The 15,648-nt window shown below is 39.2% G+C and overlaps 2 protein-coding genes across 3 annotated transcripts; one reads left to right on the forward strand and one right to left on the reverse strand.

Moving 5' to 3' along the window:
- Window positions 1–433: 433 nt before the first annotated feature.
- On the reverse strand, window positions 434–10,240 carry LOC141799234 (acylamino-acid-releasing enzyme). 2 transcript variants are annotated; one of them, XM_074681418.1, is made up of 23 exons: window positions 9,964–10,240; window positions 9,368–9,497; window positions 9,152–9,278; window positions 8,962–9,049; window positions 8,720–8,795; window positions 8,539–8,630; window positions 7,953–8,027; window positions 7,679–7,816; window positions 7,432–7,523; window positions 7,287–7,327; window positions 6,935–7,056; window positions 6,708–6,768; window positions 6,512–6,609; window positions 6,343–6,394; window positions 6,100–6,188; window positions 5,859–5,997; window positions 3,633–3,716; window positions 3,251–3,331; window positions 2,532–2,620; window positions 1,625–1,815; window positions 1,250–1,352; window positions 1,068–1,174; window positions 434–982 (listed from the first exon to the last, which is right to left on the reverse strand). In XM_074681418.1, the coding sequence occupies exons 1-23, from the start codon at window positions 9,973–9,975 to the stop codon at window positions 877–879; spliced, it is 2,193 nt and encodes a 730-aa protein (XP_074537519.1). In that variant the 5' UTR covers window positions 9,976–10,240; the 3' UTR covers window positions 434–876. The 2 variants fall into 2 exon arrangements, with proteins under 2 accessions (XP_074537519.1, XP_074537518.1); XM_074681417.1 differs by lacking the exon at window positions 9,964–10,240 and having other exon boundaries at window positions 9,368–9,788.
- A 244-nt stretch (window positions 10,241–10,484) lies between these two features.
- Window positions 10,485–15,614, forward strand: capza1b (capping actin protein of muscle Z-line subunit alpha 1b). The gene is made up of 10 exons (XM_074682530.1): window positions 10,485–10,605; window positions 11,633–11,696; window positions 11,815–11,866; window positions 11,988–12,051; window positions 12,131–12,337; window positions 12,424–12,503; window positions 12,630–12,708; window positions 12,805–12,876; window positions 13,021–13,083; window positions 14,093–15,614. The coding sequence occupies exons 1-10, from the start codon at window positions 10,567–10,569 to the stop codon at window positions 14,231–14,233; spliced, it is 861 nt and encodes a 286-aa protein (XP_074538631.1). The 5' UTR covers window positions 10,485–10,566; the 3' UTR covers window positions 14,234–15,614.
- Window positions 15,615–15,648: the final 34 nt, after the last annotated feature.

The following is a 15,648-nucleotide window of genomic DNA, read 5'->3' on the forward strand; positions in this document are numbered from 1 at the left end:
GACAGACGTTGAAAATGTTATGTAAAAATTTGTGCAGGGACAAGAAACTCTACCTATTTATGCAGAAGTGAAAGCCTGTGGTAGAATTTACCACTAGCGTGTTGCAAGTCATGTGACAAAAGTTTGGCTCATGATGACATCAGTTAATGATATCAAACAGTTAATGAAGAAGATTTTCCCAAAACTGCTCTCTTTAACAACCTCTAAAAGTTATGTAAAAAACCCTTACAATCTATTTTTTTATCTTCATAGAGACTGATCAGAAGAAAAGACATCATTTTTCCCCACAGGTTATCAAAGCAGAATAACTTCCCTTTTTTCCCCAGGAGTTCCAGAGAACTCTAAGAAGGTACAAGGAACTGAAACACCACTTTAAAGATCAGGTTCAGTTTCAATCTGCATATAAGCTCGTAAAGTTGGAGATTCATCTTACTATTTTTATAATAACTTTATTAAGTGCACAGTATCAGAAAATCAAGCTGTAAAATGTGACAGTGAACAGAGGAAATATAGCATTAACTTAATTTCTGAATGTGTTCTGAAACACAATAAACGGAAGGAAAAGCCCTTTGTTTTCACTCTATGCGTCAAGATTGGTCCAAACTGTACCATTTGAATGAAACTACATCAAAACTGTTTTTATTCAAGTGCTGTAAAGCTGTTGCTCCTTCAACTTTCAGAAATGAACAGTGGAAATAACCATAGTGCGTGATTAATCACAGAAAGAGTTCCCTTTCCATAACATATTTTAAGAGTTCTTCTTTGTTTTTTGACATACCTTAAGGTTTGAGAGCACTTTAAATTCTTTGGCTTGGACCTTACAAGCAGAACATCCCTTGCACACAGAAAAGTCCAGGTTTATTTTTGTAGTTGCTATCACTGATACAAGTGTTGAATTATCCACAGAGCGATGTTCATAAAACCGTCAGACTCAGCATCCACCTTGGAGAGAGCGTGGTTGTTCCCTGGATACCACAGCAACCTAAGAAAAAATGTATTTGAGAGTTAGCGAACAAACAATTAAAACCCTGCAATGCAGTGCAACAGGTTTGACAATAACTGCTTACCGGACTGGGACCTGCTTTGCTTTCAAAGCTCTGTAGTATTCCACGCCTTGCTTTGGGGGTACTCGTTTGTCATCCTCCCCCAAAGTGAGCAACACTGGTGTCTTAACCTAAATGAGAGATAAGTTTTGCAATGTTTTATCATATGCACATGCAGTAAGACTTAGAAACTGAGATCTTCCTACCTGTGGTACATGTTTAATGGGAGACTTCTCTAGCATCTGTTCCCATACGGCTGGATCAGGTAGACCGTCTGTGCTGTAGTTGTAGCCTGACACGTCCATGCACCTGAAGAAGTCATTGATTAACATCAACGGGAAGAAGACAAAAAAATCACAGAATGACATTGAGTCTTTTGGTTCCTACAGTGTATGTTAGTGCACTATGAAACACTTCCATCCCTTACAGTGGCAGACAGTGGCAGAGGCACACACATGCCCTTTATCCCACTCACTTGCTCACAGCTGTCATAGTGAGCTGTCACAGGTGCAGATGATAAAATAAAAGATGAACAGTTGTATACGACTAATGCACAAGGATCTAAAATGTGGCTGTCTTACCAGTCTGGAATGTCCGTGGAGCCGATCATGGAGGCCAAATTGATGACCGGGTTGCGAGCCACGCAGGCCTTGTAGAAGTCTGGGTACTGGCCAATAAGATGACAGGCCAGGAAACCACCATGGGAGCCTCCAGAAATGGCCACTTTCTGTGTGTCAAACTCCTCTCCTTTCAGAACACTTTCAACAGCAAACTGGGAGGAAGAAAAAAAAGAGGGGATGGACATTTTGGAAAGGAAAGATGTGGAAGGATGAGAACTACGGAAAAAAAATTAATAAATCGAGGATTATGTAGATTCTGCACTGTGGTAACAAACCTCTATGAAATATGGGAAATATAACATCAATTTGTAAGTTACCACCATTAAAGAAGGAGTATTGTGCTTTCCTATATTTTATATACGTAAAAAAAGTAATAATGCTGGATGTCCATACTGAACTGTACATACAGTGCAGATTTTCAAACTGATACATATTCATATGTTGTAAAAATCCCAGAATCTGTCTGAAAACTGCTAAAAAGTGGTCAGTTCTAAAAAATAGCACAAGAACGTCACACGATCTTCATGAGACTTGAAAAGAAAAGATGAGGTCATCGCATAAGGGTTTCCTAACTGGTTCATGACATGTTGGAAGAGCAGGCTGCAAACACCACGGTCTGCCCATAGCTCTGCCCCCAACAGGCCTCCAGGGGGCTGAAAGCAGCAGGGAGCCTTAAAGAGACAGCAGCTAAAATGAAGCATTTAAGATGAAAATGGAAATAAGGTTTCTCCAAAACACCCAATTCCCCCTCTTCAAGTACTTTTCTGAAGACTGTTTCACCACTAGAAGGAAAAAATAAATAAATAAATGATGATACATTTTATACTCTAAAAAAACACTTCTTTCAAATAGCACATTTGATTCTTACCTGAACATCTTTTACATCCTGGTTGCCAACAAGGCCACGTAATGAGAGGATGTTGTCCTGGCCAAACCCCAGAGAGCCACGATAGTTCACTACATTAAAAAAAGGCACATTGACGTTGTTGGCATGTATATTTCAAATTGGGATATAATGATGCATAAGACCTGATCGAGCAAAATGTTTACAAAGATTACAAGAGTAGGTTTGATACTGGTTTACTGTCTCTGTTTCAAACTGAAAAAGCTGCTTCAGAGATGTGAACCAGGCATTTTTTTTCTTCTGTGAATGTAAACTTCAACATTGTTCAGGCTCAGAATAAACTGAGCAACTACTACTTCCCCAATGAAACAAAACATATGTATCTCTTCAAACAGACAATGGCAATAGAAAACCTGGCAAAGTTTCGGTGCCCCAGGTTCCCTGCAGTCTGTGAACAGAAATAGTTTTACTGAAACTAATTTCACCAAGCTGAGACTGGTTAGGTGTACAACAAGCAGCTTTCTCTAGAGAAAGATTCTAATGTTTAATTAAAACAAAAAAAAAGCCTCTTTTAAAGGAAATCCATAATTTCAGAGTTTAGTCTGGTAGTCTTTGAAGAAACTGACCTTTGCACCGTATATCTCTGTTGGCAGGAGAAAGCATGTGAACCTTGCTCATGAGTTTTATACAGTGAATGAGTAATAAGCCTCTGAGCGGGCATCACAGATCATTATTTAACTTACCGATCAATGAGGCAAAGCCCATCCTGCACAGCACCGCTGATGACATAATCCACTCAGCTACAATCACTGAGTGAGGGCCCCCTTGGTGAAAAAAAGATGAAACAGGTTGTGTTAAAAGACATATGTTTCTTTATGTACTGTGTCTTTGAGGCCTAAATGCTGAACATAGCTTTGAATTTATAATAAATACAGGTTTAACATCTCAGGTTCCTCCATAAAAGGACATTTTGAGGAATAACAACATTATGCAGTGGTAGTGGCATTGATAATTTCATCTGAATCAGACTGACTGATGTTTTCATAATGTTTCCTCAGACTGTGAATGAAAAAAATGAATCTGTATTGTAAATTCTGTTTACACACCAAAATGAAATTAACCAACCATGAGGATTGACAACGAGAGGCAGCTTCACTCCATCCTTAACCTCCTTTGGTTTGATCAGCAGAGCTTCAAAATCAAGGCCAGCTGGAAGAATATATATATATAGAATACTAATTAGTTAGCCCCCTCTAAGACTACGTACATCCTCTATCATGTGACAAAGACAGAAACATTTGATCAACCTTCAGTGTAAATTATACCCTACTTAGAGTGAAAGACACATTAAAGAAGAAGTTTGTTCCATAAATGGCTGTTCCTCTGCTAGCAGAAATGTCGGCATGGTAGTCACTCTTATGGTCTGTTAAAGTTTTCTACAGAACAACAACAAAAAAGAATCAAATCTGTCACAAATCCATTAAACCCAGCACTGATCAAACAAACCTGCACTTCTTACACATGGTTCCTACAGCTCAAAGCAAGTTAAATTTAAGACTTTTTGAGACTTTTTTAATGACGTTGGAAATCAAATTCAAAAACAAGTCAACAACAAACTTCAATTGAAACAAACAAAACTAAAAAAAACACCATATGAATTACCTGGGTTAGAGGCAATTTTAACCCTATGTTTATTTTACATAAAACATCACTTTTTACCTTTTTTTAACCCCATTTTTACAGCTTTATGCCTATTTTGCCCCTATTCATCTTTTCTGGCCACTGTCACAACCATTTTTGGAATTTTTACATGGTTTTTAAAATTTAATTTCAAATTTAATTCTCAGTTTTGCTGCCATAATCAGTTTTCCTAAGCCACTTTTGGATTTTTTTTTTGCCAATTTTTCCTTAATTTTTTCTCTCTCCAGGCACCCTCGGTAGAACCAAGACATGCGCCTGCTTTAAAAGTTCCTGGTGCAACCACATCACCGTTTTGTTAGTTCCGCTATTGTGAGTACACGATGTTGCCATGAGAGTAAATCAGGAAATTATTTAGAAAAATAGACAAATGTTACTTAATATTTTTTTACTTCAAACTAACATCAATCTTACCAATGTGTTCAAATTCTTAAGACTTTTGAAATTTGTATTTAAGACTTTTTAATGCCAATTCAGGCCTTAGTTTTAGAATTATGAATTCAATGCCTTTTAAGACTTTTCAAGGATCCACAGGAACCCTGTTAAAAGAAACTAGTTAACATGTTAATTTACTCACATCAAGTACACGAAAAAAACACCAGTTTTTACAGGGCTGTCTCAAATCAAACACCGCTGCTTCACGCTAACAAGAAATGACTGTCGTTTTTACAACCATTCACAAGACCACCTTTTGTTATTCCTTATTTGCAACTGTCATCCACAATTTAATCTGTTTCCACCCCTTCTGCTAAATAACCAATATGGCCACGTTTGAGGGCTAGAAGTGTCCTGCCTTCCACATTCAGCTTTTTGACAGCTTTGAGTGTGCCAGCTGAGAAATCCCAGCACACTATGTTTTTCTATACTGTTACCCCTAAATTCCACAGTACACCCCGGGCAGTGCAGCACAGCACCGCGCCCTTGAAACGTACTGCTTTTTTTGTTGTTGTTTGTTTTATTGTATCTTTTTAATTAATCTCATTTTTATTTGAATTATAATTGTTTTCTATAATTTGTTCTGCCTGTAAAGCACTTTGAATTGCATTGCTGAAATGTGCTATAGATATATATATATATAATAAACTTGCCTTGCCTTGCGGAGCACTTAGCTTCCATTGTAATCTATCAGGCAAAATCCACTGCACGCGCTGCTGAAACGCGGTGCGCGCCCAGGCGTGAGAAATACGCTTCAGGTCTATTTTCTGCACAGCCGCTTCTAAACCTTGTAAATTCACTGTCGATAAGAAAGCACTTGACAGGAAGTCACTGTGTGAAGTACGCGGAAGATTCCAAATAAAACACGATGCACACAGTGTGTGCGGTGGAATTTAGGGGTTAGAGTGAACGAACTTTTTCACTCAAAATAGTAAGTGCAGTAGTATGGGATTTGAGACACAGCCGTTTCTGCCAATCAGGGAAGCAAACCTTTCCAAGCAGAACCCACGCAATATAAATTCTTAGCCTAAATTCTGCTTTTGAGCTGTCACAATTTCAAAATTTGGATTGACATCACAAATAACAGAGGAACAAAATGTTTCTGTATCTCCTTTAATCAGACTCACTACACTCAAAGCTTAATGACTCCTCTTTGGGGCATTTAATTATATAAATCTGTCACTACCCTGAATTTACCTTATGAATATGAATACTCACGATACTGGCTGTTGTCTTGCTCTGGAGGAGGGGTGAATGTCAAGATCTGCCAATCAATATCCGGCAGCTTCTGGGAGTCTTCCAAAGTGACCCAGACCACTACCTCTTCAGAGTCCCTGGGAGGGAGGAAACCTACCCTCTGGTCACAAAATGACATTTCAGTAAGCAACACAGAACCATCATCATCAAAAAGATTTGTAGTTTTTGAGTATTTGAATGAAGTCCATTCATATTCTCCTACCAGGCTTGGAGGGCTATTAGGAGAGGAGCAGCTGACCACCATCATATCTCTCTCTATGTTCAGAAGACTCCAGTTGCCAACATCAGACTCTACAGACGAACAAAAAGCATGATAAGACACAGGTAGAAACTGGTGGTACAAGAGCTTCAATGATACAAAGGAGGTTGTAAATGAGTTCATTAAAAAGGACGGGAAGGAGGGGTTGAATAAACCTAAGGGCGATTAGTGTATCTTGTGACTCACTTGAAGTCAGGGATGTGATTCTCCCAGTGCTTGTATCAACCATCAACAGATCCTACAAGACGACAAAAGTTTTATTAATTCATAAATATCAAAAAACTCTCTGTCCGATTATGTTTGCATTAATGTGCTTAATGATAATAATACAGAACATAAAGAAAACCAACAGTACCTTGCGGCTGCGCTGAGGACAAGCGATGATAACACGCTGGCTATCAGCCGACCAGCACAGGGGAGACAACTGAGAGGTGTAGATTCCAGTGAAACCATCTGTAAAAAACACGAAAACATAAAAAGACACAGACACAGCTCAATTAGATAAAGCATGAAATAAAACAGCATTGATGCCTCAAACGAGTGCTCCTTACCCTCGCCAGGCCGCTTCACCACATCCACCACCACCGAGGTCTTCTTGGTATACCAGTCATACTAAAAATACAACGTGCAAGCAGAGAAAAAAAGGCAAATAATAAATCAATGTAGCATCAACATCAGGAAACCATTACGTCAACAGAAATGAAAACACAGGTGCACTGCGTAAAGAATGGATATAAGAGGTTTCATGAGTAGAAAAAGAGGTTTTATCCTGTCTTACCATACAAAGCCTGCTGCACTGCATGTGGGGTCCAAAGACAGAACACTCCAGATAAACAATCCGACACCGATCTGGGCTCAGCCGAGGGGAGTAAACAGCATTGGTACCTGATGATAGCTGCTCTAAAGTGATACAAAGACAAATATAACAAACATGAACATTTGCAGTAAGAACAAAGTTTGGCTTTGGCAGATTATGTGTCTGATGTAAACTACAGTAACTAGACTATAAAGCAAAAGACTTGATGTGAAATGCTTTGTACGTAGGTACCAGGATGTATTCTTACTTATTTTAATTATGTTTATGAAAAAGTCAGTACTATTCTCTTAATTACACGCAGCCATTCATTTACCACATTGTCCTCCAGTGAGATCCACATAAAACAGGGATGACCTGATTGAAAAAAAATGATATTGATATATGAATAACTTGCAGCTGGAGCATGAAAACATTCCTGTTAAAGCAGCTTCCATTCTTCTCAGTACTATAGTAATTACCTCCTGTTTGGGCAGAACTTGAGGCCAAGTCTGAAAGGCTCATGCCACCAGCCAACAAACACAACACCGGTGTCTCCTGGAGCCCAGAATGCCTTCAGAGTCCGAGACATGGTTTTAAAATCGCAAAATAAGAAAATATTAAATTTAAAAAACAGACAGGGTGAAGGCAAATAGGGTCCAAATTCTACAAATGACTGAAAACAGAGAAAACAGAGCCGTGCACTGTCACACAAATTTCTGCACCGACCTGCCCAGGTGAGATATTTTCTGGCACGCCCTCCAACACAGAGACACTGTCACCATCGATGTCCAAAACACAAAGCACTGGAGAGCTCTTACCAACCAGTCCCTCTCCCCAGTCCTCATAGAAGGCAAACTGCTCCCCCTGCAGGAATAAAGAAGGAAAAACAACAAAACCAATTTCAGTTTTTTGAGTTTCAGACATATTTATTACTCATAAATGCCACAATTTTAGGAACCATTACAAAGATATTTTGTTTTATTTGGCACAATATTTTTACTTTTACAGCCTCCTTTTTTTCTGCTCTTGTGATCTCCTCCTCTTCTGCCATGGAAGACAAACCTGCCGAGTCAGACTTCAAAAGGAAAGGACAAACAGAATCAAGAGCCATTAGTGTGGCATTAGTTCACAAATCTCATACCAATACAGAAAAAGTGAATCAACACTGCATCAGATGGAGAGATTAAAACTTTTTGTCCTGCTCCTTATGGCCAGGCCCCAGATAGTGTCAGTCCTAAAAAGGCAATGGAAACTACCTTGTTTTTTTCCCAAGCATTTGCAGATTGTTCATGTTAGCATTGTTTCGAAGATTGAACGATTAGCTTACTTTTAATAATGTGCTAAAATCTCAGCTAGCTTTAAACCTGTCAGTGAGGTTTTTTGTTTGTTTGTTTCATTAGCAGTAAATCAAAATTTAAAAAAGGCAATCAGTGTACCACATATACTGTGAAAACTGTTGATATGGTGAGGGCCGTAACTCCTACAACGCTGGCATTGACAGGGCAGTAATTTTAAACCTCAAAAGAATACTGCAACTGCGTGCTGACAATCACAAATTGCACTGGTAGACAGTTCTGTTAACAAACCTGGAAGAAAGATTCTGTCTTAGGCCTCTTCTTCTCTGCCAAATACAAAAGGTGGGTCTCAGAGTGGGACCAAACCAAGCAGCCAAACTGTTCTATAAAAAGAGAAACAAAGAGTTATTAATATGTGATCACACACAATCAGAGCTATAAAGACATGTAATCTAAGGTGCAGAAGACTCACCATCTTCATAGACTTTGCCGTGTTTCTTCAGTGCCGTCAGATTGATGCTCTTCATCTTGATGTTTTTACTCCAGATCTGAAGGATAACAGAGATGAGAGAAGTGAATGATCTAAAAGATCTAAACCTGCACTACAGGTAAGATGAGTGGCAGGTAGATAAAGATAATGAACTTGCAGGCGTCACTGAAAATAACTGCAGAACCTGATTAAAACCAAAAGCACAAAAATATCAGACCACACACCTCCAGAAACTGTTTGTCCTCTCCTGTGATGGTGCATTCTCTAACAACAGCCTTCATTTCACCTGAAGGAGAATCTTTACTTAGCAACCTAAGCAGAGAAACAAAATGATCAGATACTGTACAGAGGGCTCAGGATTAGGCACATGAGAGCTTCTTCTCCCTCTATCATAATGTAAAAATGCTGACGTACTCTCCTTTAATCTCAGTGCTGTTTCCCGATGGTCCAGAAAAGACCACCGACTTGTCATCGTGGAACACTATGTACTGTCTGCAGAACTTGACATTTTCATTCCTCTCCAGATCACGCTGGCTCCACTCTGCAGAAGAAATGAAATACAAGTTTGTCCAGGTCACTGAAAATACAACATAAAAAAATGTTGTTACTGGAGCCGTCTGTGTCTACTACCTGTGTAGATGTTGCTGTATTTCCCTCCATACTGAGAAGTGATGACAGGTCCCAAATCTGCTTTGCTCAAAGATGGGAAGAGACTGAGTTCTCTGTAGAGCTTGACGATTTCCTCAGGGTTGGTGGTCACCTGACAGCAAGCAACACAATAACTCACTCTTCGTCGCAGTGACCCAAACTGTCGCACGGTTAACAATGCCCGATTCATTTCATACACTTGTAGCTTGCTAGCTCACTAGCCATGAAATGAAACTTAGGAAACTTATGTTTGTGAATACAGGAATGCCACCCAATAACACAAGTTCGACGATGTAGTTGCACGACCAAGCCTTAATAATCGGTAAAACACATAGGTTTATAGATTTAGAACACGCTCGGTTTCGAGCAAGGTTTGGAGAATTAATTGACCAGGAACTTCCTGGAGTTTTCCGCAAACAACAGGATCACTGACAGTCTGCTAGCTTGACTTGGAAGCTGGCTAACGTTATAAATTAAGCTAAATTGACATAAAATCACAATGAACGCATGCGATACGTCTGCATATGCATTGTGCTTGTTTTAGTTTTATCCGTTCAGAAAAAACATAATCATCATACCTGTGACTCCATGATATAGCCGGTGTGTTCCGCGAGTCTGCAAATATGAAAAAGTTAAAACTACAATGACATGAACACGCCTGTATAAAGATAGAATAATTTAAGGTATCAACTGCTTAGCTTCCTAAAGTAACTCCAAAATAAAGTATAATTCCTGGTTAATAGTTCCTTAATGAACCAAAATAGTGAAAATCCTGAATCAGCCGGTGGTAAGTTTGTTCCATTGACCAATCTGCAGACGTGTTTGAACGGAGTCCCCAACACTAAACAACTTTCCCAATTGAATGAAATGCATCTTTGCTTTTATTTTGAAGGCAAGTCAACTCTGTAGCTGCCAACCGGAAGTAAAAGAACAAAATACAATGCCTGGAAAACGCCCCCTTGCGTTAATGTAATTGTCCGTGGGCTTCTATGTGTTTCTTTTTTAATTTATTTTTATTAACAATGTTCTCATTAAGTGCATGCCATTTTTTCCAAAGCATACTTAAACAGATATATTAATAAATAAATAAAAATAACACGTCAAAATTGATGCTCATGTAAATGACAACTGTCGCAGTTTCCGTCGATCAGCTGGGGTAGGTGGGGTCACAAAGAGCCAAGATGGCTGACTTTGAGGAGCCGCTGTCAGACGAAGAGAAGGTTCGGAGTCTTAAATTCTTTTCTTCAGGCGATTCTTCCGTTTCTGCAATTTGTTTCTATTTGTTAAAATTGTTCTTAATTAGATTCTGAATAGTTGGGCAGATATCTGGGGGGATTGTGTCGAAATAACCAGTTTGCTGGATATCACTCGCCAACTAGCCAGTGCTAGTTGAAGCTTAGTTGGCTAGCGGCGAAATGATATGAAGGGGCTTAAACGCTGTGTACCTGTGTTACAAATTTAAGAGTGATGCATAACTCTTAAGAGTATTTTATTTGCGATACCAGCTTAGGAAGTGGCACTGCTGTCTTCATAAAAATGTAATTGCAGCAATCACAGTCTAACACTGCGCTAACATTAGCGGCTAATATTACTCTGCTTTGGATTTCTGGGTCAAACGGATTCGGTTGCAGTTGAAATACTTGTCAGTCTCACATGGTCCGAGATCAGTTTATGGGGTGACTAAAGTTTAGATCCAGCCTGATAGTGACACCAGTGGCAGTGGATACCAGTGGCAGCTGGGCACAGTACCAGTTGGCAAATATTAACCACGTAAGCCACTAGGCAGCAATCTCAAAATCAAAGGGTAGTTTTAGAGCTGGAAACAAGGCTTAGCTCCTGTATCCTTTTGATAAACTTGAGATACATGATTTGATTTAAGATCTTCAAATACTCATTTGGAAAACTGAGACAAAGACTAAACTAATATTTATAGTGATGTAACACATAATATCGACAGTTTCTTCTTCAGAAAAATCTCTTTTTTTTGTAGCTGGTGAATCATTATTTGCAATGTGCTGGTTTATTCCACCATTCTCTCCTCATAACTTAAGCTGTTGTTGAAATAAATACCTTTTCCTTTGTATCAAATTTGGAAAGTACTAACTTGTTCTGCTTTGTGTAAATTTAACATCTCAGTTTTTAATGTTGTGTTGAAATGTTGTGTCATTTCTCATTGGACTGAGACAACAGCAAGCAATTATTCCCGTTGTCAATTAAGTGGTTATTTGCATTTATTGTCTCTATTAGGTTCGCATTGCAGCCAACTTTGTCACTCATGCCCCCCCAGGAGAGTTTAACGAGGTCTTTAATGGTAAGAAGCACTGGTAGCTTCACTAATGCAGTACCAGATACAGTTTCCTACAACGTAAGGTTGTCTTTTATCACATAATTTAATCTCACAGATGTATACAAACTTTTTTTCATGCTAGATGTGCGGCTTCTTCTCAACAATGACAACCTCCTCAGGGAGGGGGCATCACAGTAAGTAAAGGAACAAATTCATATCCCTGTAACACAGTTCAAAATGTGTGCCTTTATACTGTGCAGTTAATTAAAAACTGAAACTGTGTTTTCCCATTGCTTAACTAATTCTGTTGTGCAGCTCCTTTGCCCAGTACAACATGGATCAATTCACTCCTGCCAAACTTGAGGGCTACGATGAGCCGGTATGATGCTTTCTTAACTCTATCCTTTTTTTCTGATGAGGAAGATTTTAAAACCAGACTCCTGTTCTTGTCTTTGTAGGTCCTGATCACAGAGCATGGTGATCTTGGCCAGGGACGTTTCCTCGACCCCCGTAACTGTTTGTCCTTCCGGTTTGACCACCTAAGAAAAGAAGTGAGCGACGTGCAGCCGTATGAAGGAGACACAGCCCTGAGAAGCTGGAGAGATGCCTGTGATACTTTCCTCAGTGCCTACGTCAAAGAGCACTACCCCTCTGGAGTCTGCACTGTACGGCAAACAAAAAGTAGTGATTCAAGTGTGATCTGAACAGTGTATTCACACTCATTTTTACTCATATCATCTGTGTTTTGCAGGTGTATGGGAAAATGGTGGATGGTCAGCAAACCATCATAGCTTGCATTGAGGGACATCAGTTTCAACCCAAAAACTTCTGGTACCATGACTCTCCCATAAATAATCATCTGAAAACTTACAATTATACTTTCTACAATTCTTTTATTCTTTTTTTTATCTTATCAGTGTGATTGTAATAACAGGCTTCTCTTTGTCTCGAACACAGGAATGGGCGCTGTAGGTCAGAGTGGAAGCTAACCATTGGTCAGTCCACTGCACAGGTGGTGGGGGTGTTGAAAATCCAGGTAAAATGAGCTCATTTCATTAAGCTGCATTCATGATTAACCAAAGAGTAATATTCCAAAAGCTCCAGCCCATCAGTGAAGCTACTCTGTCCTCAGGTGCATTATTATGAAGATGGGAATGTCCAGCTGGTTAGCCACAAGGAGGTCGAAGAATCAATACCAGTGACTGTAAGTCAAAAATGTAACCCTGTCTATCATGTTGTCTTTTAAAATGGTTTTAAATCTTGTAAAAATGTCAGCTCAAAACGTAAGAAGACATTATATCTGTCAGTGAAATAAAAGCTAATGATTATTTGTGCCTTATTGAAACAGAATGAAAACCAGACAGCCAAGGAATTTGTTGACATTATTGAGAATGCAGAAAACGACTACCAGGTGAGCTACCGTTTTGTTAATACAAAATTATGGGGAAGTATGAACTGTTTGCAAAAGTGACCACATCTCTATTTGAGGGGGGAAACTAGCGCTGTAAAGGCCCTGATAGTAGACTAGAAAATATGTGTAGCACCTTGACTAGACACTGTTACACAGCATTTTGCACTTTTAATAAATAAAAAATAACCAAAGAATTTAACAACAAAAAATTGCTGATTTACATTCTTTTCCAAAAAACAGATAATAGTAAAGGTAAACCCTGGGGCTTTGGGGCAACAATGATGAGGTGTAAACATTGGAACAAGCTGCTAGTCACAGCTTTGTGTTTAACAGCTGAAGTCCGAAGAATACTGTCATTGGATTCTTCAAAATTTTACGTACATGATCCATTCATTACAAATTTACAGTAGCATCTCATTTTCTTTTTCTTATTAATACTTTTATGAGTGCTGCTCCAGAATAATCTGACAGAAGTCACAAAAGTCACAGAAGTTGTGTCAAAAGTTGGAACTAAGCATACAGAGGATGATGCAGGCCGGCTAAGTTGAGCTTTGTCCTCTGAATAACTCTTGCTTGATAAGTTTTGTCAAGTTTGACATTACTCTCCAGCTGATTTTTATTAGTGATGCTAATGTTCCCATTCTAGTAAATCACTGCAAAAGTTGGGATTTAATTTCTTCTTAAAACAAAGTGTTTGACTCACCAGCCATACCATTAGACTACCCAATCTTCCTTATATGTTATGAGTTTCTCTTTTATGCTAGTAAATCCATTACTGCCTGTCATGTAAGCACTTTGAGTTGCATTCTTCGTATGAAAAGTGCTTTATAAATAAAGCTTGATTGACTGATTGATGTTGGACAGATTACCCAAAAGAGGCGTGGACACAATTGCAAAGTACCTAAATGGGCTGCTTACGTCAGTTAGTCTAATTGAAGACTTTTATTCTGAAAACTTGGAGAAATACATTATTGGTGTTGTTATTGTTTCTGTTACTCTCTATCCTCAGACTGCAATCAGTGAGAACTACCAGACCATGTCTGACACCACGTTTAAGGCCCTGCGTCGCCAGCTGCCTGTCACACGCACTAAGATCGACTGGAATAAGATTCTAAGTTACAAAATTGGCAAGGAGATGCAGAACGCCTAGAGGAAGGTCAGGGACTGATCAGGGAGACACACTCTCCACTGGGCCCACAACCCACTTAAACATGTGCAAGGACTAACCAAAGCAAAACTGTATCAGTATGGGGCAAGGAATTAATAAAACAAAAGCAGTATAACTGAAGATTTACAGACTGTTAGGCACAGACATCTGTCTGCTGAAAGGAAGATGTGGTTATGGAGGTAATCATGGTTTGGAATAGGAGGAGGGTACTTCTGGATGTATGTTGTGAAAGAGTTGTGTTGGGTCAGTGTGCAGGGCTGTGCTCAGGACTGCTACATTTAAGAAGTTTATCATCCTCCTGGTCATCTATGAACCACAGACCTCTCTATGACAAGGTTTCAGAAGTAACAGTACTTATCCTTTTAGTTCAACTTAACTGTGAACATGTCACAATGAAGAGCTCAGCACACAGGAAAAGTACAACACAAGGCAGCTGACTACAGAATTAAAGCACATCATCTCATAACAGGGTTTGATTTTGGACTGGATAATCTGGAGTTTAAGGTTTTTGTGTCACTGTTGACATCAGATGAAGTATAATTTTAAATCTGGCGTCCAAAACTTGATAAAACAAGAGGAAAATCAAAGCTGAGGTTGTAGCTGGTGCAGAGGTCAGTGGTGCCAATCCGACACAGTGATGTGTTGCCAGGCACATTGATGACATTTCAATTTTTCTGTAACATTTCAGAGTAGCAGCTTCCTCTGCATAGCTCTGTTCCTGCACATTAGACTTATATGTTTGTTGGTGTCTGTCAGGGTTGAGGAAATGATGTTCACTTGTTTTCTGTTGTGCTCTGCCGATGTATGTGTTTACCCATGCAAGCTATGATGACTGAAATGAAGATAAAGCAACTTTTCTGCTGCTGCATCTGTAATGCATTGTCTGTTCTCCCATTTTGGCAACACCACCTCCATTGCTGTATGGCTTTTCCTTTGTGAAAGGAAAACAGACTCATATGAACCAAGATTTATTTGCCAAAATCTCTTTCCTATGGTAAAGAACTCCATCCTCCCTCCCATGTATGCAAATTTCTATTTTAATACGCTGTTTTTTTTGTTCTGAGTCTTAGGATATTGCACTCTTCACTGTAAACAACTGTTTGTGTATTGGTCAATGCCAAGTGAACGCAAAGCAGTTGCCATGTAAGGCAACATCATATACTGTACTTGTTTCATAACCTCTGTAAGGCCACATCATACTGTAAATGTTACTTGACTTGTAAGTAGGCTGACTCTGGATCCATTAATTGTTAGCTATACTATGTGCAGTGTTCAACCCTCACACTATACTACAACTGTGTGCCGATCAGTTCTCAAGACTGTACTGCCCCATTCTGTTGTTCAAATAAATGGACTGAACATCTCGACCTGGCTGCTTTTTAATGATGCATTACTGA

The sequence above is a fragment of the Halichoeres trimaculatus genome, unplaced genomic scaffold, assembly GCF_033239565.1.
Source record: "Halichoeres trimaculatus isolate MK-OKI-2021-1 unplaced genomic scaffold, fHalTri1.1 fHalTri1_scaffold_11, whole genome shotgun sequence".
NCBI classification, from domain to species: domain Eukaryota; kingdom Metazoa; phylum Chordata; class Actinopteri; order Labriformes; family Labridae; genus Halichoeres; species Halichoeres trimaculatus.